We start from the raw sequence: 25,739 nt of genomic DNA, 5'->3' as shown, positions 1-25,739 counted from the left end.
TTGGTTTGGGTTTTGGTTCATGTATTTTGAATCTGGCAATTATTTTTGTTTGAAATGATTCGATCATTGTAACAATTTTTAGTAACTAAAAGTTTGTTTTGTACTGTAGGATAGATATACTGATATACTGTGTAATATTTTCAATAAAACAAATTTCACATAAATGACTGGCAAAAGTTTCACAATACTCACTCCATGAATTACACCCCTTAGCTTTTCCAAATAGGCCTATTTCAAATACCATTATTTGGTGGGATCCCCAGTTCAAATATCATCATTATAATAATAATAATAATAATATTTATTATTATTTATTTTAAATTATTGTTCTATGATAGTTGTCATAGTCCAGCAGTGATGATCTTAGTCAGATTTTCTACCTCTAAATCCCTGATAAAAGATAAAATAGAAATTATTAATTGCGAATGCAGTGAGCACTTACTATGAGACCTAGCAGATCATGTCTGTCTGTGTGTCTGTTTGTCCCGCTATACGTCCAAATATGGACTGTACGTCCAAATATGGAGTGTGTTGCATCAATCACAAACAAATCACTCAGCTCCATATATGGGCACAAAAGGGGCCAGGTCCACATATACAGTAACAGCGGGGCAGACACGCAGACAGACAGACAGACATGATCTTCAGGGTCTCAGCTGCGTTCGCTTCCCGCGTTTGCGCGTCTTACTGGTAATACACAATATTGAATATTTATTCTAGATGTTTTGCAACATCTCTCACCTGGTGGTGGGCATGGTGGTGGGCATGGTGGTGGGCATGGTGTCGGTGTCTTCTTCCTCGTCAGGATGACGTTTTGATCCGTCAGGCGGGTGATCTCCTGCATCCAGTTGCTCTTTTCATTTTTTAATTGAGTAACCTCTGCATTCATGCTGAGCTTCTCTTTTTTTAATTGCGTAATCTGATTCAACATCTGGGCATTCTCCTGGGTCAGGGCGTCGCAGCTGGGCTTCTGGACATCTGTAACAATAGGATTGTTATGTTTTGTTACCTTGTTTCTACACGGACCGATTTCAGTGTGAGTCACCACCAGTGCAGTGGAGCTGACAGATCGTAACATAAACATGCTACGTTCTACATGAAACTTGAATAAATGTGTAAGCAGCTACAGGTGCGTTAATCATCCGTTCTTGGAGTATGAGAGGCAGGAATGAAACATCATCCAGGGTTAGGTTGTTTGTGACTGAATTATCTGCAAACAGAGACCAGAAGGTGATACTAAACACAGTTGTGACTGATATAAGAGTGACTTAGAAAACATCTCTACTTAGCGACACTGAACCCCAGGCTGAGTCTATGCAGCAACATAATGTTTGTTGAAAATGGATGCCATCTTGAAAACTAGAAGCCATATTGAATTTCTATTGGCACCATTGAATTTGTCATAAAATACATCATTATACTCTGTTCAGACATTCAAGCTCTGCACTGAAAAACCTTTCATTTGATGTGATGTAAAGTTGGACCTAAATGCCAATTCTTCTGAAATATTGACTTAATCTGCTGGACTAATTAGTGTGGTTTGGGGGCGTGTTCTCTCCTCCATGTCATCAGTTGGGGGCGTGTTCTCTCCATGTCATCAGTTGGGGGCGTGTTCTCTCCTCCATGTCATCAGTTGGGGGCGTGTTCTCTCCTCCATGTCATCAGTTGGGGGCGTGTTCTCTCCTCCATGTCATCAGTTGGGGGCGTGTTCTCTCCTCCATGTCATCAGTTGGGGGCGTGTTCTCTACATGTCATCAGTTGGGGGCGTGTTCTCTCCATGTCATCACTTGGGGGCGTGTTCTCTCCTCCATGTCATCAGTTGGGGGCGTGTTCTCTCCTCTGTGTCATCAGTTGGGGGCGTGTTCTCTCCTCTGTGTCATCAGTTGGGGGCGTGTTCTCTACATGTCATCAGTTGGGGGCGTGTTCTCTACATGTCATCAGTTGGGGGCGTGTTCTCTCCTCCATGTCATCAGTTGGGGGCGTGTTCTCTCCTCCATGTCATCAGTTGGGGGCGTGTTCTCTCCTCTGTGTCATCAGTTGGGGGCGTGTTCTCTCCTCCATGTCATCAGTTGGGGGCGTGTTCTCTCCTCAATGTCATCAGTTGGGGGCGTGTTCTCTCCATGTCATCAGTTGGGGGCGTGTTCTCTCCTCCATGTCATCAGTTGGGGGCGTGTTCTCTCCATGTCATCAGTTGGGGGCGTGTTCTCTCCTCTGTGTCATCAGTTGGGGGCGTGTTCTCTCCATGTCATCAGTTGGGGGCGTGTTCTCTCCATGTCATCAGTTGGGGGCGTGTTCTCTCCTCCATGTCATCAGTTGGGGGCGTGTTCTCTCCTCCATGTCATCAGTTGGGGGCGTGTTCTCTCCTCCATGTCATCAGTTGGGGGCGTGTTCTCTCCATGTCATCAGTTGGGGGCGTGTTCTCTCATCTGTGTTATCAGTTGGGGGCGTGTTCTCTCCTCCATGTCATCAGTTGGGGGCGTGTTCTCTACATGTCATCAGTTGGGGGCGTGTTCTCTCCATGTCATCAGTTGGGGGCGTGTTCTCTCCTCCATGTCATCAGTTGGGGGCGTGTTCTCTCCATGTCATCAGTTGGGGGCGTGTTCTCTCCTCTGTGTCATCAGTTGGGGGCGTGTTCTCTCCATGTCATCAGTTGGGGGCGTGTTCTCTCCATGTCATCAGTTGGGGGCGTGTTCTCTCCTCCATGTCATCAGTTGGGGGCGTGTTCTCTCCTCCATGTCATCAGTTGGGGGCGTGTTCTCTCCTCTGTGTCATCAGTTGGGGGCGTGTTCTCTCCATGTCATCAGTTGGGGGCGTGTTCTCTCCATGTCATCAGTTGGGGGCGTGTTCTCTCCTCTGTGTCATCAGTTGGGGGCGTGTTCTCTCCTCTGTGTCATCAGTTGGGGGCGTGTTCTCTACATGTCATCAGTTGGGGGCGTGTTCTCTCCATGTCATCAGTTGGGGGCGTGTTCTCTACATGTCATCAGTTGGGGGCGTGTTCTCTCCTCTGTGTCATCAGTTGGGGGCGTGTTCTCTCCTCTGTGTCATCAGTTGGGGGCGTGTTCTCTCCTCCATGTCATCAGTTGGGGGCGTGTTCTCTCCTCTGTGTCATCAGTTGGGGGCGTGTTCTCTACATGTCATCAGTTGGGGGCGTGTTCTCTACATGTCATCAGTTGGGGGCGTGTTCTCTCCTCTGTGTCATCAGTTGGGGGCGTGTTCTCTCCTCTGTGTCATCAGTTGGGGGCGTGTTCTCTCCTCCATGTCATCAGTTGGGGGCGTGTTCTCTCCTCAATGTCATCAGTTGGGGGCGTGTTCTCTCCATGTCATCAGTTGGGGGCGTGTTCTCTCCTCCATGTCATCAGTTGGGGGCGTGTTCTCTCCATGTCATCAGTTGGGGGCGTGTTCTCTCCATGTCATCAGTTGGGGGCGTGTTCTCTCCATGTCATCAGTTGGGGGCGTGTTCTCTCCTCCATGTCATCAGTTGGGGGCGTGTTCTCTCCTCCATGTCATCAGTTGGGGGCGTGTTCTCTCCTCCATGTCATCAGTTGGGGGCGTGTTCTCTCCATGTCATCACTTGGGGGCGTGTTCTCTCCTCTGTGTCATCAGTTGGGGGCGTGTTCTCTCCTCTGTGTCATCAGTTGGGGGCGTGTTCTCTCCTCCATGTCATCAGTTGGGGGCGTGTTCTCTCCTCAATGTCATCAGTTGGGGGCGTGTTCTCTCCTCCATGTCATCAGTTGGGGGCGTGTTCTCTCCTCCATGTCATCAGTTGGGGGCGTGTTCTCTCCTCTGTGTCATCAGTTGGGGGCGTGTTCTCTCCTCCATGTCATCAGTTGGGGGCGTGTTCTCTCCTCCATGTCATCAGTTGGGGGCGTGTTCTCTCCTCTGTGTCATCAGTTGGGGGCGTGTTCTCTCCATGTCATCAGTTGGGGGCGTGTTCTCTCCTCCATGTCATCAGTTGGGGGCGTGTTCTCTCCATGTCATCAGTTGGGGGCGTGTTCTCTCCTCTGTGTCATCAGTTGGGGGCGTGTTCTCTCCTCTGTGTCATCAGTTGGGGGCGTGTTCTCTCCTCCATGTCATCAGTTGGGGGCGTGTTCTCTCCTCTGTGTCATCAGTTGGGGGCGTGTTCTCTCCATGTCATCAGTTGGGGGCGTGTTCTCTCCTCCATGTCATCAGTTGGGGGCGTGTTCTCTCCTCCATGTCATCAGTTGGGGGCGTGTTCTCTCCTCTGTGTCATCACTGGCAGTTACAAAGCTTCAGGCTACCAATTGATCGATTTATTGATCTTTATTTTAGTGCCATGCGTCCAAGGAAGCAAAGCCCAAATGGACTTGCAGGACACTTTTACTTTCATTTTACATAAACAATGAACCGACATGATCAAATGATTAACCAACTAAAAACACCCAAGCGTCATACATGGCATGACATAATTATAATATAGAAAACAAATAAAATAATAAGATTGGCAAGTTGAACTGCATTCAACTGCTCCGGGCCAGACCTTTCGCACCTCATGCAGGTAGTAGAGGATGACCTAAAAAACCTAAAAATATGGTTTGACATCAATAAATTGTCCCTAAACACCAGCAAAACAAAATTCAGGCAATAAACAAATACATACACCAGTCAAATTAACTATAAACAACAAGGAAATTGAACAAGCAACCCACATAACATTTCTAGGAATTACTATTGACAACAAACTCACTTGGAAAAACCATATAGACAACTTAGAAACCAAAATATCAAAAACCATTGCAATTCCGTATAAAATGAAATTCATTATTAATAAAAAAATCACTCCAGACACTTTATAACTCCTTAATACTGCCTTATTTAACCTACTGTGCTGAAATCTGGGGAAACGCATACGAAACAATAATATATCCCATTTTTCTCCTACAAAAGAAAGCAATAAGAATAATTAATCTGGCTGAATATTGTGCACCAACAAATACACTATTTATAAATAACAACAAACTCAAACTTGAAGACCTAGTCAACCTCAACACAGCCACAATAATGTATAAGATCTACAAAAAGCTACTTCCAACCTGCATGCAGGATCTGTTCAAACCCAGGGAGAGTAGATACGAACTCAGAGGAACTGGAATATTCAAAAAAATCTAAATCTCAAGAACTAATACAAAAGAGAGATGTCTATCTGCCATTGGGGTGAATCTGTGGAACGAACTCAATACAGAACTAAAAGAGAGCAACTCCATAAGAACATTTAAAAGATCATATAAAGCTATGATAATTGACAAATATACAAAATCACTTTAATATACAATATGCATAGGCAGTAGTCATTACAAAATTATATTAAAAAAAATATATATATATATATATATGTTTGAAGTAACCACTTCAAACATATATATACAAACACATACGCAGTAAAAGTAAACAAGAATTAAAATATACACTATATTTGAAGCAACCACTTCAAATTACGAAAAAGTACGCTCCAAAAAAGCTAAATCTATGTGTACGTAACGTAACTAGTATAAGGCATATAAGCCAAATATGAATTTCCTGTTCATCATTGGTATACAAGAAGCACAACACTACAGATAATCAGTTTTTCCCATTGCTATTGTTCCTGTTTTTTTTTTTTTTTTTCTGTTCCTTTTTTCCCCCCTTTCTTCTATTATTTGAATCAGTAATAAGGTGGGCATAATAAGCTTCGGCTTCAGCCCAAACCTTTTCAGTCACTGTAATTCTGAAACCCTCATTCTGAAATGTACTAAACTGTAAATGACTGAGATAAATAAACTAACTAACTAAGTATTATTATATATCAAATATATCAAATATGACATATTATATGTCAAATGTCAAAGCAAATTCCTATGTGTTTTACACAATGGCAAATAAAGGAATCTGAATCTGAATATCAAGTTGTTGTTTAACCATTTCCACTCACCTCCGTAGATGTCTTGAATCCCCTTGCGGTCGTCTGCTGAGAGCTGGAAGTCATCAGTCTCCCTCCATTTGTAGTCTTTATGCATGATGGACGATGTGTCGTCAGAGTGACCCAAACCCAGGCTGTGGCCCAGCTCATGGACCGCTACCAGAAACACACTGTAGGAATCTAGATGGATGGAAGAAGAACTCCTTCAGTTAAATTAAATAAAATACGTTTTTGCGTCTGGGGGCACCACCTCCTCCTACAGGTTTAGGGAAGTGGTGCAGGCAGATTCTTCTCCTGAGAGATTATTTGAGGGGCGGTACGGACTGCAAAACAGAAGATAAATTAGTGCACATTTCCGCAATATTATAAACCAGGAAGAACACTGCAGAGTAGTCCTCTTATTGTTGATCTGATTTTCATTCTTATTTTTCAAATGTGTTTTTTATTAGTTTGCATCCATACAAAAGGAATGCAATGAATGAGATGTAAGTTGTGCACCTTGCACTGTTCTGTAGCATTACAGCTGAACTAAAAACATCTTTAAAACAACTAAGCACTCATTGATGTTAAATCTCACTTAATTTCAGTTGAAGTGACCTGTTAATTGTAACAAATGAACAAAAGCCACTTCAACTAATTCCGGTTGTCTCTATAGCGCAAAACTCACTTTGTGTCCAAGTGACACCATCTCTTACCTGGCACATCCTGCTTGGTGACGCTCCATTGCTTCTCTAAGTTGAAGTGCACGAAAACTGTCCTCCCAGTCCCAGGCTTGGGGGGGCTGTTGGCATGTGCCAGGTCCGATGATATAAATTCATGGCCTTTGTGAGGACCCGCGTAGAAGGCGATCATGATGTCGAGCTCATCGCGGAGGCCGTTATGGATGTCGTTGTAGGGAATATACTCAAAGGCGAACGGACTGACATCCTTCCAGACTTTGAAGGCTCTATGGATGGCCTTTAATACGTTCTGATGTGGGATTTTAGGTGGAAAGGTCTCAACACTAGAGGAAGAGGAAGAGGCAAAGAGAGACAAACTAAGCAAAGCTGTCCAAGTGGAGTATTACATTCCCTAACTAACCCCACAGTAATCTTTTGGGTTTGGCCGGTTTGGCCTGACGTTCATCAAGTCTCGGTCAATATTAGGAAAGTCTCCAATGTTTCCAGTTTTGTGGTAGATAATAAGGTGTCATGACGATGTATAGATTATTGGCACATCAATACTAATACCTGAAGACCAATCAAAACTGTTCTGTTTGTACCTGTAAGTGAGGTCAGTCTTGTCCCACTTGTCTGGAAGCGCTACGTAGCTGCTCAACCCCACGTTGGTCTTGTCAGGAATGCCACAGCGGGGTCTCTTCATGGCTCTGAGGAACGGGGGGGACAAGGAGACATTAGAGCTGAAAACACCAGAATATAATGTCCAGTAGCCTACAATTTAGCTCTCCATGTCAGGCATCTTTAATCAGACTCGTCTGAATTGAGTGGTGCTGTACTGTACTGTACTGTACTGTACTGTACTGTACTGTACTGTACTGTACTGTACTAGCCCTCCTCCTGGCCTGTGTGTGTCTGTGTGTTAGGCTGTTCAACAGTGACACTTGGTGGTGAACAAGCGCTATATTCGTGCTTGGACAGACAGACACTCCAGGGCTCTATTTTGGCCTCGGTCCCATCCTCTGCAAACACGATATATCCTTCCACTGTTACGCTGATGACGTACAAACTTACATGCCTCTCACACCCAACAGCAATAACTCCTTGGAGCCCCTGATTAAATGATGCGTATAGCTTGCAGAGTTAGTTCAGTCAGATATACTCGAGGGGTTTCATGCCGTGCTCAAGGGCGCATACATATACTCAAGGGGTTAATATGCTGCATTACTATGTGGGTGTATTCAGTGTGTGTAAGACCCACATGTCATTCGCTGATGTGGCAGTCAGCTGACCAATTGGGCGGGCTACTTAAAGATGGAGTGCCACAATTTTTGTATTGTTCCAGTTTTTCATGTGTCTATGAGGTGACAGTATACTTCATTAGACACCCTGGAGTTGTTTTTATGTGCAATGGTGTATTAACTTTGTAGTTAGGGTTTCTTCCTGGAGGCTGAACCCTTGACAGTCAAACGGGCCAATGAAATAAACAGTAATATAGTGACATCACACTATCAGCCCCTCCCCCTTTATCATACAACTACAGCTGTGGGTGTGGCTTCAGTTCAGGTGGATCACCACCCACAGGGGCGTGCATACGTAGACGCCAAGGGGTGCTTGAGCATCCCTTGGTGGCCCTCTCTGGAACAACATGCCCTTTTGAACGTCAATATTTTTACACTTTTTTATTGTTTTGTATAATTTATTTGTACGTGTATAGCATGTGGCCCATGGTGACATCGATCAATTCTGGATTAAAAGCTTATAATATATTTATTTATAATGTTGTTCATCATCATGTCATGACGTGGTGTGTGTGTGTGTGTGTGCGACTGACTGTCTACACACCCACACCCACATACACGTGCCCGCGGCGAGCTGCGGGTGCCCCTCCCTCCGTCTCCTCTCTGCCGGCTGCCCTAGTGACTGAGTTCACTCACTCTAGTCCCAATCAACGTGAACGCGCGCACAGCTGATGCAAGTTGAAATCGCAAAATTTCACAGAAAGGCTCCTGGCTTCTGACTACTTCTTTCACGGATGACGGTTGACGGACCCGGTCCAAAAAAAAGTTGGACGGTCCCTCCTGACCACATCACCACAAGCAGCCAGCCAGGTAACAATATAAATTATAAAACCACTGTGTTTACCCCCCCCCCCACTGCAAGACAGTGCCTCTCTGACTGTGCCAAACAAATGATACCAGTACACTGACGTTGCAAAACTGCATCCATTTTCGTCTCGTTTGTCAACAATGAAAAATGTCACTGTTGTTATCAAGTTAACTCGACTGCCCACCTGCAGCCTGCTAAAGAAAGAATTGTTGTTGCTGCTTGCTTGGTAGTCAAGCATCATGAGCAGCATGTTTGTGTGAAGCTATTAAGCTAAGTTTATTTATTGTGTTGTAGTGCTGCCTAGGCTATAGTAACCTGTCTGTCTGGCCACTGCACTGCCCTGTATGCCCACCTGCTAAAGCGTAATATTTAGTAACCTAACCTTATGTTACTGTACTGTGTACTCTACTGTAGGCCTACTTGTTTGTTGTATGTTTGTTGTGCCTTGAGGACCCCCTTGAAAACGAGTTGCTGCAACTCAAGGGACTATAATCCTCCAGACAATTAGTCCAGGGGGGGGGGGGGGGGGGGGGGGGGGTAGTTACAGTACATGAGAGTTTACTGTTAATGTTTCTGACTGTTACACTTTTAGTAGAGAGCAGAACATTGATATTTAGCTCATGTACCACTTGCAGCAGAATAATGCCAGGAAAAGAAAGGCTAAGAAGAGGGAGAGAGAGAGCTACAGCAGGCAGCCCAGGGAAGCAGATCTCTGCTCTCCTGGATAAAGCAGCATGTGCCTGGTGGTGATGATGAACCCATCGATGTAAGGTTAGTCAACACCAGTCATTTTAAATTAAGGGGGGGAAACTGTCCTTTAATTTCATGCTCAGATTCGAACTGTTGGGTAATAATAAAAATGTATTCATGTATTGATAGGCCTACATTTTTAACCACACTAAAGTGCTTTGGTGATTCTAAATCAGACAAATTAAAATACAAAAAGTAGCACTGTAGCAGTAGTGGTGGTAGGCACTAGGCAGGTAGGGTGCTGAATTTACAGATTGCATTTGCATTTACAGATTGCTCTTGTCACCAAGCAAATAAACATTATATTATATTGTTGTTCTAGGCAGACAGAGGCCGCCCATGGAAGCAGTGTTCTTGAGGAGGAGGAGGCGGCGGCACATGAGGAGGAGTCAGATGTGCATGATGAACCCATCAATGCGAGGTCAGAGTCAAACAACGTTGGCACTTTCATATTGAACTGTTGGAATAATAATGAGTGGCCCACAATTCATTTTAACCAGAGTAAGTGCTTTGGTGATGGTATCACATTCATAGTGATACTAAATCAGACATGAAGCTACTTGCCAAATCACAAATTAAAATAAAAAAGTAGGCAAGTAGGGGGATTCATATTTTATTTTATTTGTTGTTCTTCTAGGCAGCTACAGCAAGCAGAGGCAGCCCATGGAAGCAGAACTCTTGAGGAGACGGACAGTGAGGAGGCAGATGTGCATGATTTGAGGTCAGATAATAATAATAATAATAGTATTGAGGGGCTGACATGAAGCCCAGATGACAATTTAAAATAAAAAAGTAGGCAAGTAGGGTGATTAATATTTTATCGTTTTTCTTCTAGGCAGCTACAGCAGGCAGCAGCCCATGGAAGCAGCTCTGTGTTGTCCTACAATAGTCCATCGTATAGTAGCATCGATTCCATGGACGATCAGGTAGACACAGTGACGGATGAAGATGACCTGGCAGAGTCCAGACCAGCACCATGTTCAGAAACAACAGTAGGATTGTCCGTAGAAGAAAGTCATGAGCAATCAGTTGTTCGTGAAAGAGATGAGAGTGCGACAACTGCAAAGATAGCTATTATGGAATATCCGACAGACCCTTCCCATGTAAATGCTTTTCACATAAAGTGCAATAACAGCTATATTTCCATGTGCTGCAGTATGGGCCCTTGTCAACCAGATATGGTGGCATATCCCAAAAATATTGACGGGCGCTCATTCCAGAAACAATGGTTCTCTGGAAATGCATGGCTGGAGTACTCACCTGCTGCTGATTCAATGCACTGTTTTAGTTGTCGGCTTTTCCACACATATCATAGCAAAACAGCATGGACGACTGAAGGCCCGGCCCTAAGCAAGTGGAGCACTGCTCTTGAAAAAATCAAGCAACACTCACAGACAGAGAAGCACATGAGAAGCATGGTTAGTTGGACCAATTACCGAAAAAAGGCTCTCCAGTCTGCATTCGATGTTTCAGATGTAAAGGGGGTGGAAGTTAGAGAGCAAGAGAGGCAGACAAATAGAGAAATCATAACCAGGTTGATTGATCTGACTGTATACCTTGCACAACAGGGACAAGCATTCAGAGGTCATGATGAGAGCAGCTCCAGTGACAACCGTGGCAACTTCCTTTCATTAGTAGATGTATTTGCACGGTATGACAGTGTGTTGAATATGCATTTGAAAAAAGTTGAAGATGTCAAAACCGTCAAGTCAAGGCCCCAGGTGTCAGCACTTTCCAATAGAGCCAAAATGACATCATTGAAGCAGTGGCTACTTACATCAGGAGGGTGATTCGAGAGGAACTGAAAAAGGCTCAAATATACTCCATTCTACTTGATGAAACCTCTGATGTTTCACGCAAGGAACAAGTGTCATTTGTGGTGCGATACTTGCATGATATGCAAATAAAGGAGAGATTCATTGAGGTGTGCACAGTTGATACAACTACAGGCCAGGAGCTGGAGAAAACTGTGCTCTCGCTTCTTCAGAAGAATGGCCTAGAGCTTAAGAATCTGTATGGCCAAGGCTACGATGGAGCAGCCAACATGAGTGGCATGTATAGCGGTCTTCAAGCCAGAATACGAGCACACAATGACAAGGCCCTCTATGTCCACTGCAAAGCCCACTGCCTAAATCTGGTCCTGGTGGAAGCTTCAAAGTCCAACAAACATTTCATCACATTCTTCAACCTTGTGGAGAAATTGTATGCTTTTTGCACTGGCTCACCAAAGCGCCATGCTGCCTTGGTGAAATGGCAGAAGGCTCTGTATCCTGGAGAGCGTGTTACTGAGCTCCAGCAGCTGTCAGATACCCGGTGGGCATGCAGGGTGTCAGCACTGAAGGCCCTTCGGAGAAATCTGGATGCTGTTTTGAAGCTGCTTGACGAGATCAAGGACAAAGACCCACCTGACCTAAGCCGAGGTGATGCTCAGATGTACAGAAAAGCGATCAACTTTGTATTCTTTCTCTGCCTGGAAATCACCACACCAGTATTTAGTGTCACTGCTAAGGCATCAGATACTCTGCAGAAAAAAGACTTGGACCACCCCACTGCCCAGAAGGTGACTGACGGTGTGATTCACACATTGGAAATCATGAGGTCTGAGGAGAAGTTTGAGGAAATATTTGCATCTGCATCACAGAAGGCAAAGAGCCTCAACATCGACATACCTACAGTAGTGCCTGGTCAGGAGAGGAAACGGAAGGTGCCTATGCGGTTGCAAGACAGCCCATCAGTGTCTCAAGTGGGGGTTCAGTTTAATTCTGTAGAAGCATACTTCAGGAGCTCTGTCTACTACACGTTTCTGGATTGTATGACTCAGGAGCTTCACAGAAGATTCAAGGGGGACAGACCTGGAAGTCCCACAGACAAAATAATCCAGTCCTTCCGCCCCTTAACAGTAAATGCCAACTGGGTAATAAATCCCACAGAGGAATCAAAGGAAGCTGTCCACATACTGTGTGACTTTTATGGAGAAGATGAGGACCAGCTGCTGACTGAACTGAAGGTCTTCCACTCCAGTTTTCCTACTAAAGACCTGAAAGAAATATTGGACACACTGAGGGAAAACACAATCAGGGAAACCCGGAAAAGCCAGGAGCAGGAGAAGCCCATATTTCCAACCTTTGAGAAAATTATTCAAATATATACCACACTGCCAGTAACAACCGCTTCCGTTGAAAGATCATTTTCCAAACTCAGTATTATAAAGAACAAACTTAGAAACATGTGTGGAGAAGAACGGCTGTCTGACCTCCTCCTTATTGCAATTGAAAAAGAGATTCAGATCGATCGCAATGAGGTCATCAGCATTTATAAAGAAATGGCACCAAGGAGGATGCTCCTGTAATTGTAACCAATTTAGGACTGAGACCAGATTCTAGAAAATGTCGTATAAATCATAACAGTTTTCTGAAAAACCTGTTTCTATACGAGTGGTCCTCAAACTATTTCATGTCAAGGACCCCAAAAATTATGTAATTGGCTGGCGACCCCCATCTGAAAAATATATTGTTCCAGGTACCCCCAGAAGCAAATATTTGAGTTAAAAAAAGTTGTATTGTACTGCACTGCATTTGCAAACTGTTGATAAAGTACCATTCAATCAGTCATTGATGTCATTATTTATCCCAGTGGTTTTCAACCCTTTTTTATCTCAAGGTCCACAACAACCATTTTCAACATTTGAGCCACAGACAGACCACCTCAGATTGAAATGTGTTTGGATAAGTTTTTATCCACAATTCCATGCTGTACTATTGATGATGAAAATAATTCTACATTGTCTCGTTGTGAATGTGTTGACTTCTTATAAATGAATTAATGCTGTGAGAGTGCAGAGTATAAAAGAAGTATTACATTTATGTACTAATGTTATTGAGACTGACTGTTATCCAGACCACTGATTTAGTCAGTTAAAACTAATTACAGGCCAGCAGGGGGCGTTGGTTCCACGCGCCAGACAAGGTGCCCTTTTGTTTGACTTGAGCACCTGCCCCTCAAAGTGTCTGTGCACGCCACTGACCACCCATCACCACCCACCAGGCAAACCAGGCATACTTAATGAACTGGTGAGCGTGTCCACATAAAAGCATGATTTTAACAAATACTGTACACTTTTTGGAAAAAGTTCTTCCCCCTTATATTGTAATAATACCTGATGATCATGTTTTAGGGCACTCCATCTTTAAAGGTCCAATGAAATGCCCCGAAATGAATATGGGTGGTACAGTACATCACGTGGTCTGACTGAAAACAGTTTGAAAGCGTTGGCGACGGGCTACGGCGCTAGCAACAAGTGGCTACTAGGTCAGGCTAGCGTTTTTGACGGTACATTTAGCGTCATATTGGCGATAAATGTAATTGAAAAATATATTTTTTTATCGCCCAAAACTCTTAGTTAGAATGCAATTGAGGGGGGCTCTCTTTTCTCTCTCACACACACACACACACACACACACACACACACACACACAAAAGCACTTAAGCGTCTTTGAGTATCAAGAAAAGCGCTATATAAATCCCAGATATTATTATTATTATTAATGAATGGTTGACCAAACCAAGGAGCTACATGAGTAGATGTAGGAGACATACGTGATGGTTTGCTGGTCCAACCGTCCAGTGACATCCAGGTTGTAGGACCTCTGCATCTCCCTGATGGCTTCAGACAGATCCTGGTTAGACGAGTCCCTGCTGTCAGCCAGGTAGCCATATTGTCTCAGCCATGACTGGTGGAGACACAAAGACAAACAAGACACCATTAAAAGATTTGTTCCACAATAAGAAATAACCAAGCACTTTGAAGGAACACCAACATACCTTGTATGTATAGTGAATTAATAAAATGTGTTATATAGTAATTGTGTGTTGGTGTGTGTGTGTGTGTGTGTGTGTGTGTGTGTGTGTGTAATGGGCAAAAAACAACGAAAATGTGTCCATCTCTGATGGATTAATTACAGACTCCAGCGTTGTAGTGAAGGCTACCCTCACCCACCAGGGAGGGGACACTAGACTACAGGAAGACACGGCAAGAAGGGTTCTGCTTAGCAAAGAACAGACTGAAGGGTTCTGCTTAGCACGGAACAGACTGAAGGGTTCTGCTTAGCACCGAACAGACTGAAGGGTTCTGCTTAGCACAGAACAGACTGAAGGGTTCTGCTTAGCACGAAACAGACTGAAGGGTTCTGCTTAGCACAGAACAGACTGAAGGGTTCTGCTTAGCACAGAACAGACTGAAGGGTTCTGCTTAGCACAGAACAGACTGAAGCCAAAGAACATTGGCGTGGCCTTCGACTGCAGGGAAAGTTGGCCTGTGTTGATTCAGCCGTTCACTCTGTTTCACATTCCATGTACAAAAATGCTGCTATTGGGGAGGATGTTTTAAAATTCACCATCAAAGCAAGACTGCAAGTATTTCCAACCAAGTACAATCTGTCAATCTGGTATCCCGACAGGCCGACACCCACACTCCACTCTGTAAAAACCATCATGATTCTGAACAACACCTAGAATCCATCGCACACATAACAAATGGATGTAGTGCATACACAAATTTGTATATTGCTCGCCACGACCGGATTGTTGACCTAGTGTCTGATGCAGTTCGAAAGTATGTGCCATCCAGTGCAGCAATGTATAAACATTCAAGAGTGTTACCAGATTGGTTTAGCTGTGCAATGAGATGTCTTTGCTAACATCCCCAATACACCTGTTGTTGTCTTTGTTGACACCAGACACAAGGAGGTCCTTATTTGCCGCACTGATATTCGGAAGCCTGGGCCGTGTGCATAAACTGACGAGTGCAGGCCTACGTAAGAATAGCTGGCATGACAAAAAGCAAAGCCAAACAACTTGTGTATCCTTAAGTGAACATGAACTGTCAACCCCGTTATATTTGTTTCCTTGTAAAATTAATTGTAATTTGTGGATTCAAATAAAGAAATCGAAATGTGTGTGTGTGTGTGTGTGTGTGTGTGTGTGTACAGCTCCGGCACAAACACTCCCTGGATGCCAACGATGAAGCTCTGCCCCAAATTTTCCAGAACGGCCTGTTATAGTGCCACCAGGAGTCCGACTTTTGAAAAACACATTTGTTGATATTACTCCTCCAGATTCTGTCAAACAAATCCCGCAAATCGATACACACTATCTCTATAGTCATGTGTTCAAGACGGATCCGTCCAATATGTCATATTCCATCCTAATTGGCTTTCAAAGTTTGCAGGATTGGCCCGTTTTTAACAAAAAGCCTCAAATCATGAACGCAGCGTCCACTTTTTTGGCCAAAAAGGGATTTTTCTTTCACTGAAAGGGAATCTTGTCTATGAGGTTCTCTCTTGGCGTTATCGGTAGATAGTTATCAGTAGAGGGTGCAGTGCAGTAACTAAAAGTATTTTTTTTTTCATCATACATCATATTCCGTGATCAGCCAATAAAATCATCACAAATGTAATTCTGGCCAATCACTTTTCTGCCCTCACATTTATCCTCAATATGTACTTGCTCAGCCAATCAGGAGGGGGTAGCGCCTCTCAAAAATAGGAACAATCCTGTCAGATACAATAACAGACCAATAGACCCTCAGGCTTTGGGTAAAAAGCATTTGGTGATCGAGTACAATAATTAGCATTTAGCCCACAGCGCTTTGTGAAACACGCACACACATGCGCACACACGCGCGCGCACACACACACACACACACACACTAGGCATGTGGAAAATAATCGATACGTATCGATACATCGATTATGACGTGTGCGATGCGAGTGAATCGGTTCATTCACTGTGTATCGGTAAAATTGACGGGTGAAATCTCGATGCATCATTGGCGGAGTGCTTGCATCGGTAAAATCCGTGGTTGCACTGTTTTTTCATGGTAAATTTCACCCTATCCTGTGTTTCCGAGGCGCATTCAACGTACCATCAGAAAAGGAAGGGAAAAAAGGTCTCTCGCAGCCACACAGGGCGCGTTCGGATATAGCGCACTGAGCCCACTGTGCAATGCAAACTAATAGAAGAGTGTGCTCCGGTGGCGGTGTGGTATTTCCGAACACGCCCACAGTCAGTGAACAGAAGCTACCGTACGACGGTGCAGAGTAGACACGTTGAGTCAACAGTCGATCAGTTGACTTTTCACTGTAGCGCTGCGTGCTGGACTGCTGGTAATGATCCACACTCCAAAGCTGTGCTTGCTGATTATCCGACGCAAATCTGCGTCGCGATCATTATCAATTTGTAATTAAAGAAAGCTTCTGCAGTCTGCACACACGTGTACAACAACAACAACAACGCCACAGCAGGGTGTACTGCTTGCGTTTAAAGTCGTTTACAACCGTTTCCCAACTTTCCACTGTCCAGCTTTCCCCTGCTGTTCTCTGGGATAGAAGCCTTATTTATATTCTGCAGCAAGACGGTGTCGCACGCCTAGAATTGCAGATCCACAAACTCACAGCGGGGCGTGGATGAGACGCGTTACATCTGCTATGTATTTATAACGTTAATAATACATGCAGGCCAACTTCAATGTTTCAAATGTTCAAATTCCACAATAACCAGCGGAGAACAGACCCTTTGTTTACTTACAGAATTCTATAAGTTGGGTTGTTTGAGATGCAGAGCTATAATACTAACCTACAGTAAAACAATAAATTGCTTTGAATTTAAATGTAATGCATTTTTACATGTTTTGGGAAATTAATAGAGCTTTAATATAAATCCTTTCTATTGTGATGAATCGCCATCAAATGGCATCGTATCGGTAGAGGGGTGAATCGCATCGTATCGGTAGAGGGGTGAATCGCATCGTATCACATTGATTTGAACTAAATGGTTATCGCATCGCATTGCATCGGGAAGAGGGAGAATCGAATCGCATCGTATCGCCAGAGGATTCCATGTATCTCAGTCTAATGTATCGTATCGCTGGCAGTGCATCGAGATGCGTATCGAATCGTGAGATGAGATGAGATTCACATGCCTAACACACACACACACACACACACACACACACAGTGGAGGAAAGCCCTCCAGACTCTACGTCACTGCAGCAGATGATGTACCCTCCACAAAACTGGCGTTGCAACTACAATAACACACAATCACCAGTAGGGGGAACCAGACCTCCATTATGTATGGACTCAAGTTACATCTGCGGAAGATTTTAATCCGTTTATAAGGTAACGATACAGTGGCCCCTGAGATCTAAAATACATACTATATATTTGATTTAATACACCTGAGAACTAAAATACATACTATATTTTGATGTAATACACCTATACAGTTATGTGACATGAGGGGCAAAATAGCCTACACAATTTGTAACATAAAAAGGCCCAATATTTCTATAAAATATTGAAGTTGAAGAGTATAAATGTAGGTCTAAGTCAGGGGTGGGCAACTTTATTTTTTTAATATATATTTTTTATCCCACGGTTTTGTAACCCATTTTTCCACCCCTGTGTTAATCATCTAATGTGATCCTGGGCTCTACACACCCTCCGCCAACCTAGTCCCCATATATGGGGGACAAGGGGAGACCAACCTAGTCCCCATATATGGGGGACCAGGGGAGACCAACCTAGTCCCCTAGTCGATCTACAAGCTCAAAACGTGTCGTGCTGCGACGCGTTTTGAGCTTGTAGATCGGCTATTTTTGCTATATTCAAACTGAAGCTATTTTTGGAATTGGAATCCTGAAAATTAACATTTTGATGTAATTCCAAATGCCTTTAATTATACTTGTGTTGAAGCAATGAGCTCCTCATTTAGACTGAAGTAATAACAGCGGGTCATGTTTGTATATGTTGTGGAATAGTAACAGCTGAAACCAATATCATATCAGTATTCTATTCTGACATTAACCTGTACATATAGTACAGAAACAACATAACACCAAGACAATACAAAAGAAACATGAGTTGTGTACAGAAAACCATCCTATCGGCGGGGCAGTTTGTTTAATGCCGCGATGGCTGAGGGGACAAAACTCCTACTGAAACGGACCTTTTTCCAGGCTAAGGTTCTGTATCTTTGTCCTGATGGCATGAGGTTGAAGAAGCGACACAGGGGATGGTCAGTGTCACGTGATATTGAGAGTGCTAGCCGTGTGATGTCATAGACAGCCCATTCACCCAAACAGAACAGTCCTATCTAATTGCATGAAACAACGTCTAACTCACCAACATTGCAGCTGTATAAGCGGAAAGCTTGAATTATCCTGTTTTTCGATCGGCAATGCGTTTGTTTAATAAAAATGCACTGCACTGTTAACTGTGAGTGGACGGCCTACACTTGTTTACCAAGAGGGTCCACCTTGTTCAATTCATCAAAACATTTAGAGACGTACAAATAGACACTTTATATATAGTTAAAGAACAGAACAGGAATTCATCACTGTAACTGCCCCTATCCAGCAGAATGACGCTCCAACTGATATCTTTAAGGTTGTCTATACCCAAGACAACGTGAAAAACTGTAACAAAAACATAACAACATTCTCTTAGACACAATGAAACATGAAATATGAATGTCCTTGTTGTAAGTCAATCATGATGTCCGTATTATTATATAAAGAAACACAATATGTACACAAACACAATGAAATGTAAACAAACAATTAAACGCGCAGCGGAATTACAACACTGTTTACAAACAAAGAAAACACCAACATGTGACATACCGTGTGCGCCTTCTGCAGATTATTTTAGGAGAGCTGCGTTATCTTCTCTTGTATTCTTTATTTTAAGGACACTCTTTTTAGATGTGGGAAGAGCTCCTTGCACCACTCAGTCAGCTGGTCCTGCCTGAGTTCAGCTGGTTCTGCCTGAGTTCAGCTTGTTCTGACTGCGTTCAGCTTGTTCTGACTGAGTTCATCTTGTTCTGACTGAGTTCAGCTTGTTCTGCCCCAGCTAACATGTCCATATGGGCCCCACTTGGGTTTTGATATGGGCTATGGGCTATGGGTTTTACCTGGGCCGTGCACCCACTTTTTGCACAGCACCCACCTGTGTTAGCCCATATGGGCTTACGTGGGTTTCTAACTGGGTCTTAGGTGGTATCCAAATGGGCCATTTGATGTCAGAACCATGTGTGCGCCACCTGTGTTTGCCTATATGGGTTTGAACTGGGATCTGACTGGGCCTTAAGTGGGTACCAGCTGGGTGAATTATATTTGACCCATGTAGGCCACACTTGTGTCCGCCCATTAAGGGCTCCAAGTGGGCCGTGCACCCACTTTTCACAAAGCACCCACCTGTGTTAGCCCATATGGGCTTACGTGGGTTTCTAACTGGGTCTTAGGTGGTATCCAAATGGGCTATTTGATGTCAGAACCATGTATGCGCCACCTGTGTTTGCCTATATGGGTTTGAACCGGGAACTGAATGGGCCTTAAGTGGGTTCCAGCTGGGCAAATTATATGCGACCCATGTAGGCCAGACTTGTGTCCGCCCATTAAGGGCTCCAAGTGGGCCGTGCACCCACTTTTCACAAAGCACCCACCTGTGTTAGCCCATATGGGCTTACGTTGGTTTCTAACTGGGTCTTAGGTGGTATCCAAATGGGCCATTTGATGTCAGAACCATGTGTGCGCCACCTGTGTTTGCCTATATGGGTTTGAACCGGGAACTGAATGGGCCTTAAGTGGGTTCCAGCTGGGCAAATTATATGCGACCCATGTAGGCCAGACTTGTGTCCTCCCATTAAGGGCTCCAAGTGGGCCGTGCACCCACTTTTCACAAAGCACCCACCTGTGTTAGCCCATATGGGCTTACGTGGGTTTCTAGCTGGGTCTTAGGTGGTGTCCAAATGGGCCATTTGATGTCAGAACCATGTGTGCGTCACCTGTGTTTGCCTATATGGGTTTGAACCGGGATCTGAATGTGGGTTCCAGCTGGGCGAATTAAATGCGACCCATGTAGGCCAGACTTGTATCTGCCCATTAAGGGCTCCAAGTGGGTTTTCACCCAGTATACACCCAGCTGTGGGTTTTAGGTGGGGTCCAAATTGGCAATTGTATCTCAAACCCATGTAGGCCTCACCTGTGTTTACCTATAGGCTTGAAGTGGGATCTGAATGGGCCTTTAGTGGAGTCCAACTGGGCACTTTGAGACCGATGTAGATCCCACTTCCAGCAGCACAAGTGGGTAACACCCGGGAACTTTGCCAAAATGGGTTTCAAGTTGGTCCTGAAGGGATTTAAATGGAAGAATTTAGCAGTATATTGACATGAACCCTGTTTAACAACTGCAAACACATTGACACAAGATGTAAAAAGTGCCTAAGGTTTAGCCAATTTAAATTTTACCAGAGTGAAAAAGCTATATCAGAGAATATATCTTTTGACAAAGTTTATTGAAAACATGGTCACATGGAATCTATTGGTTGCAATATAAAAACAAGCTTTGTTCTTTCAGACCAATTTTCTGTTAATGTTTTAACATAACTGTCATAAATGAAACATATGAAAAACAAATTATTCACAAATTGTGTAAATAACACTTGTGTGAAGTGATGGGCGATCATATCATACATCACATTCCGTGCTCAGCCAATCAAATCATCGTACACATTGTTCAGCCAATCAAATTGTCGCAATGGGGTACACACATTGTTACGCCAATCAAATAATAGTTATGTGGAACACACAAACCTGGGCATAGGACGGGCTAGCACCCCTCAAAATAAATAAATAAAACACTATTGCAAGCTTATTGGGCAATGTTGATCATTTTCAAGAACTTGAACCATCAAGTGAAGATCGGGTTAAATTAAAGGATATTTAACTCTCAAACATGTTTGGGGTCATTCTAACATTGTGGTGTTTTTTGTCACTGTACCCATCCTTTAACAACTAGGAGTAAGGAGCAGCCATTATCTCTGGGAGCTGGCGCTCAGGCAGCAATTAGGGGTTACGAATTTTTCTCAGGGACACACTTTGACACATCGCTGGCCTAGCATCGTTCCAGGGACAACCAGGGGCGTTCACTAACTTGTGAGCACCCAGTTAAGTTCCTTGATTCAGTATTTAAATAAATTAAATTCATCATAAATTAAAAAATTATCAGACACGCCTCCTTCCTATGTAAACCTATGGTAACGTTAAAATCCATTTTAATCATGTTAGATTAATTGAAAACAACACTTAACCTACTGCAAGACATAGATACATTGACAGACAATATGGAGGAAGCACTTATAGAAACCCCAACTGAAGTACTAGGGCAGGACTGGAAGAAAAACAAACCATGGGCCACTGATAACATCCTAGATCTACCGGGAGGCAGTAAAGTGGATCACATAATCCATGTGTGGAAGCATAGATGCAGGGAGAAGACAGGGCAACAATAAAGCAGCCTAGAAAACACAAAATAAACTGAGGAGGACACAACAACATACAGCCACAATAATAGAAGACAAGCATGACTCTACTAACCGAGAAGGATCTTGAAAAAGGAGATATTCAAAGTCAGAATACTGATTGAGAAGCACCTTTAGCACCAGCACAACCTGTACCACAACAGGTAATCCAAGCACTATACCCAAGCAGTGCAGTTCTTATAAACAACATCATGGCGGAAGCACTCATAGAATATCACACCACCATATCCATCAGAGGAAGACCCTACCATCTCCAATGACATCAAACTTATGGCATGGAGATGAAGAGAAAAGTAATAACCTGGTCACCAGCCACAGCCATACAGTACATATATCACCAAGGAACAGGCCACTTGCCTGAAGGAAGTAAAGGGCTTGGGTCCTTTGTGAGTGAAGATGGCAGCTCCACAAAAGATAAAAGCAATAATTGGGATAGCAACATCAGCTATGACTAGACTATACAGTATTTGGAAACATAACAAATAATAAATCAGCTTCTCAGTGAAGCTGAGATTACAAGTCACTTGTAATCTCCACCCTATTCCATTGGCTCTGAAAGCTGGACACTTACAGCGGACACCGAGCACAGGATAGCCTACAGTCATTTTAAAGCAAGTGTGACAGAAGAATGCTACATATATCGTATAAGAAGACCAGTCAAATGATTATGTTAAGACAGTTTAGCTACCACCCATGCTGGAGAACAGGAGCCTCTACTCTCATGGTCATGTCACAAGACATACCCTCCCTGTCAAAGACAATAGTACAGGGGACAGTAGAGGGAAAGTGGAGAAGAGGCAGACAGGCAGATTAAGTCCCGAGTGGACAACATCAAGGAGTGGACTGGCTGCAGCTTTAAAACCCTGATATGCACAACAGAAGATAGAAAAGCACTGGAGAGTGCCCAAGCATCCACCATGACACCTGTACAACCCCCTAGGCCATGGGATGAGTGAGTGAAAGCAATTTAAACTGTATGGGGCGTTCACAGAAGCCTGTGTAGGCGTTAAATTGAGCCCAAACATGTTTGAAATGAAACTCCCCATAACTATTGTAAACAATAATTTTAGAATAGTGTATAAATTGGCAAACTACATGAGGAACATAAATATTCTGAACACAAAAAGTAAGAGGAACCTGACACAATCACGACTTGACAATCATTTAAAATTGAACACAAAAAAGCCAACTGGAGAAAGAGAAAGATTAAACTTGAACTCTCAACTTGAACTAAAATAAGAGGGTTCTTATGAGGAGGTAGTTGTTTGCGTGCGTGTGTGTGTGTGTGTGTGTGTGTGTGTGTGTTACCAAGACTGTCAGATGGTGTTTTTTCTATTGGGGCTGTGCCCCATTGTCCTATGTGTTCTCAAGTGCTCCCTCTCCCTCCTTCTGCTGAATGTCCTGTGTGACTGCCACTGTGTTCTTCTTTAGTGTCCCTAAAAATAAATAACAAGAAGCTGACTTAGTAATGCTGGCTTGATTCTTACATTATGAAACATCATAAGACATGTGTATATTTAAAAAAAATATATATAATAGAGTGTGATTAGGGACTAATGGATTGGCCACCACAACCATCTTATTAACCCATTGATGCCTGGTGCAACCTATACGTTGTTCTACCCTTGATGCCGGCCGTGCTCTCTGTGTCTCATCAGCTATTGCTATACATATAGCAACATTACTATTTAAAAAAAAGAATGAAGCAGAATTTGAAGGTTTTCAGAAACCTTAGGTCAGGCCCTAGAAGGCGTTCCCAGATTCGGCCTCAGGCATCAATGGGTTAAAGGCCTATTCATAGTCTGGATTTTCAGTGGTGAGGTGACCACCAGAGCTGTAATAACGCAGAACGGTGGTGAGTAAAAACAGCAAGAAGGGCTCTTCACTGCGGCTCTGTGACGTCATGTTGTAGGTGCGGGGTCACCTCACCACCAATAAATCAGACTGAATAACGCTTAAGAATTTATCATGAAAGTTGTACTACAATCTAATCACACGGCAAGTGCTACAATAAATTACATGATTAATTATACATCAATAATAGCTATGGTCTGTAAAGATATTTTTGCTGCATATTGAGGATTATTTTCTGAACAGAAGATTAAAAACAAACCAAAAAACTGTAATTTTAAATGTCTTGAGCTATGGTGGCAAATTTGTTTTCTATGTGAAATACATGGTGGCAATTTTGTTTTCGGTGGCCTCTGTTCAGAATTGTGATCCCTTTTCAGCAGCTACAGCTGTAATACTGTGGCATGCTTCTACTTGTGTACATCAAACATCAAATGTTTTGCCAAACACCATTTCAAGTTAGAATGACAAGAGGAAAGTTCAAGATAAATTTACAGTGGAGCAACCATTATGTGCATGCAATCAAAGGGCCAGATTCTATCGACTATGCATGTGATTGTGATTCGAAACTACATTTTGAAGTTAATATATTTCAACTTACAACTGGTTCCAGTAGGGCGGCTCTGTGTCCCACATTCAGGTGCTCACATGCAGGGTTCCAGCAGCTGATCAGGGTTTCAGTTGGGCAGCAATTCCACTGTAACCCAGGGTTCCTACACATAATTTTACATTTCAAGATGTCAAATTCTCAGTATGTTTATGTTTTTTTTAAATGAAATAAATCTAATTCCATAGTTTACATACTTGCATGAGAACCTCCAGGACACACACTGGGGCTGCTGGTCATACTAAAGTGGCGGACACAGTAGTCTCTCTGGGACACAGTAGTCAGTCCAACGCTGTTCATTCCACAGGGAGGTGTAGGTCACATGTCTTTGCGATGGCCTACAGTACATTCAATAAAGAAAACGTACATTTTAGCAAACATAAAAAACTAACTTTAAGCAGTAGCATGGTGTGGGCCACAATGTCAAACAGCTCAGGAGAAATACAGCATCACATCACATGACATGTGGAGGAGTGAGCGAGCAGGAGTGTGCGGAATTGGAATGTGGCAGCCTGTCAGTCCAACCTACTTGATTCATGCGGACTCACATTTAATCCTCACTTCCTTGCTCAGATCGAGGTGGGACTTATGCGTCTAATAATAGAAGGGAAATTCCAGGTTGTGTGCCAATGTACTTGGCAAGCACCCCAACACAGTGGTTTTTAAAGTGGGGTCTGGGGATCCCCAGGGGTCCTTGAGGGGATTCCAGGGGTCTCTACATAAATTATGGATAGTTGCGATCCGAATGGACCCTAATGTTGCTGCAACTCCGAGAACCAAATCCATTTTGTTTGACCACCATAACTGTACACTCTCAGATAATTATGGTGGTCCATATTCTAATGCAGGGGTTCTCAAAGTGGGGTGCGATGACCCCCACGGCCCTATATTGCCACAAAATATTATTAGAACCACTGCCCTAAAACAGCCATTGTTACCTCCTCAGTCGTTTCAACATCAGTCTGTACATCAGATGGAGTCTCTGCTTCTGACGCATGTGTCTTAAAAAGAAAGATCACAAAAACAGGGGAAAGAGACATTAAAGTTAAAGCAATATTATGCCGAACCTTTGAATAGCATAGGGCTATCATGCGCCTATCATATAGCCTCTCATTGCCTACTTACTTACACACGTGTTGTATTACACCTTGTAAAAGCTTAAAAGCTACTGGTGGGAAACTTGTCAAAAGTAACAAGTTGGGTTTATGATGACAATATTAAAAAACTATGTGAAACGCTAACGGTGGCCTATTTACAGATCTGTCGCACACCCTATTCCACCAGTTACATAGCAGCTGTATGCTGTGGCATGCTTTTACTAGTGTACATCAAATGTTTTGCAAAATTACATCATTAACTCATTCTAGGCGGGAACCCCTTTTTGTAACGCTACCCTTCTGGTCAGGAACCCCTTTTGTGTTTCTCTACACTATGTACAGTATTAAAATCCTGGGTCAGGATTTACAAGGAT

General features: G+C 43.4%; 1 protein-coding gene across 1 annotated transcript in view; it reads right to left on the bottom strand.

The window, feature by feature from the left end:
* Positions 1 to 737: 737 nt before the first annotated feature.
* Positions 738 to 25,739, bottom strand: part of LOC308327663 (matrix metalloproteinase-14-like) — a gene marked incomplete at its 3' end in the record, with an annotated part of 36,124 nt that continues 11,122 nt past the window's right edge. The window contains exons 2-6 of the mRNA XM_080781184.1: positions 14,026 to 14,159; positions 7,176 to 7,280; positions 6,610 to 6,917; positions 5,927 to 6,094; positions 738 to 838 (exon numbers count right to left, since the gene is read on the bottom strand). Coding sequence (XP_080637310.1) covers positions 738 to 838; positions 5,927 to 6,094; positions 6,610 to 6,917; positions 7,176 to 7,280; positions 14,026 to 14,159 — 816 coding nt within the window. The remainder of the gene's footprint in view (positions 839 to 5,926; positions 6,095 to 6,609; positions 6,918 to 7,175; positions 7,281 to 14,025; positions 14,160 to 25,739) is intronic.

This window comes from Protomyctophum bolini (genome assembly GCF_963924005.1).
Source record: "Protomyctophum bolini genome assembly, chromosome: 13".
In the NCBI taxonomy this organism is placed as follows: domain Eukaryota; kingdom Metazoa; phylum Chordata; class Actinopteri; order Myctophiformes; family Myctophidae; genus Protomyctophum; species Protomyctophum bolini.
Note: the sequence above shows the minus strand (reverse complement) of the source record. Positions and strands in the feature narration are given on the sequence as shown.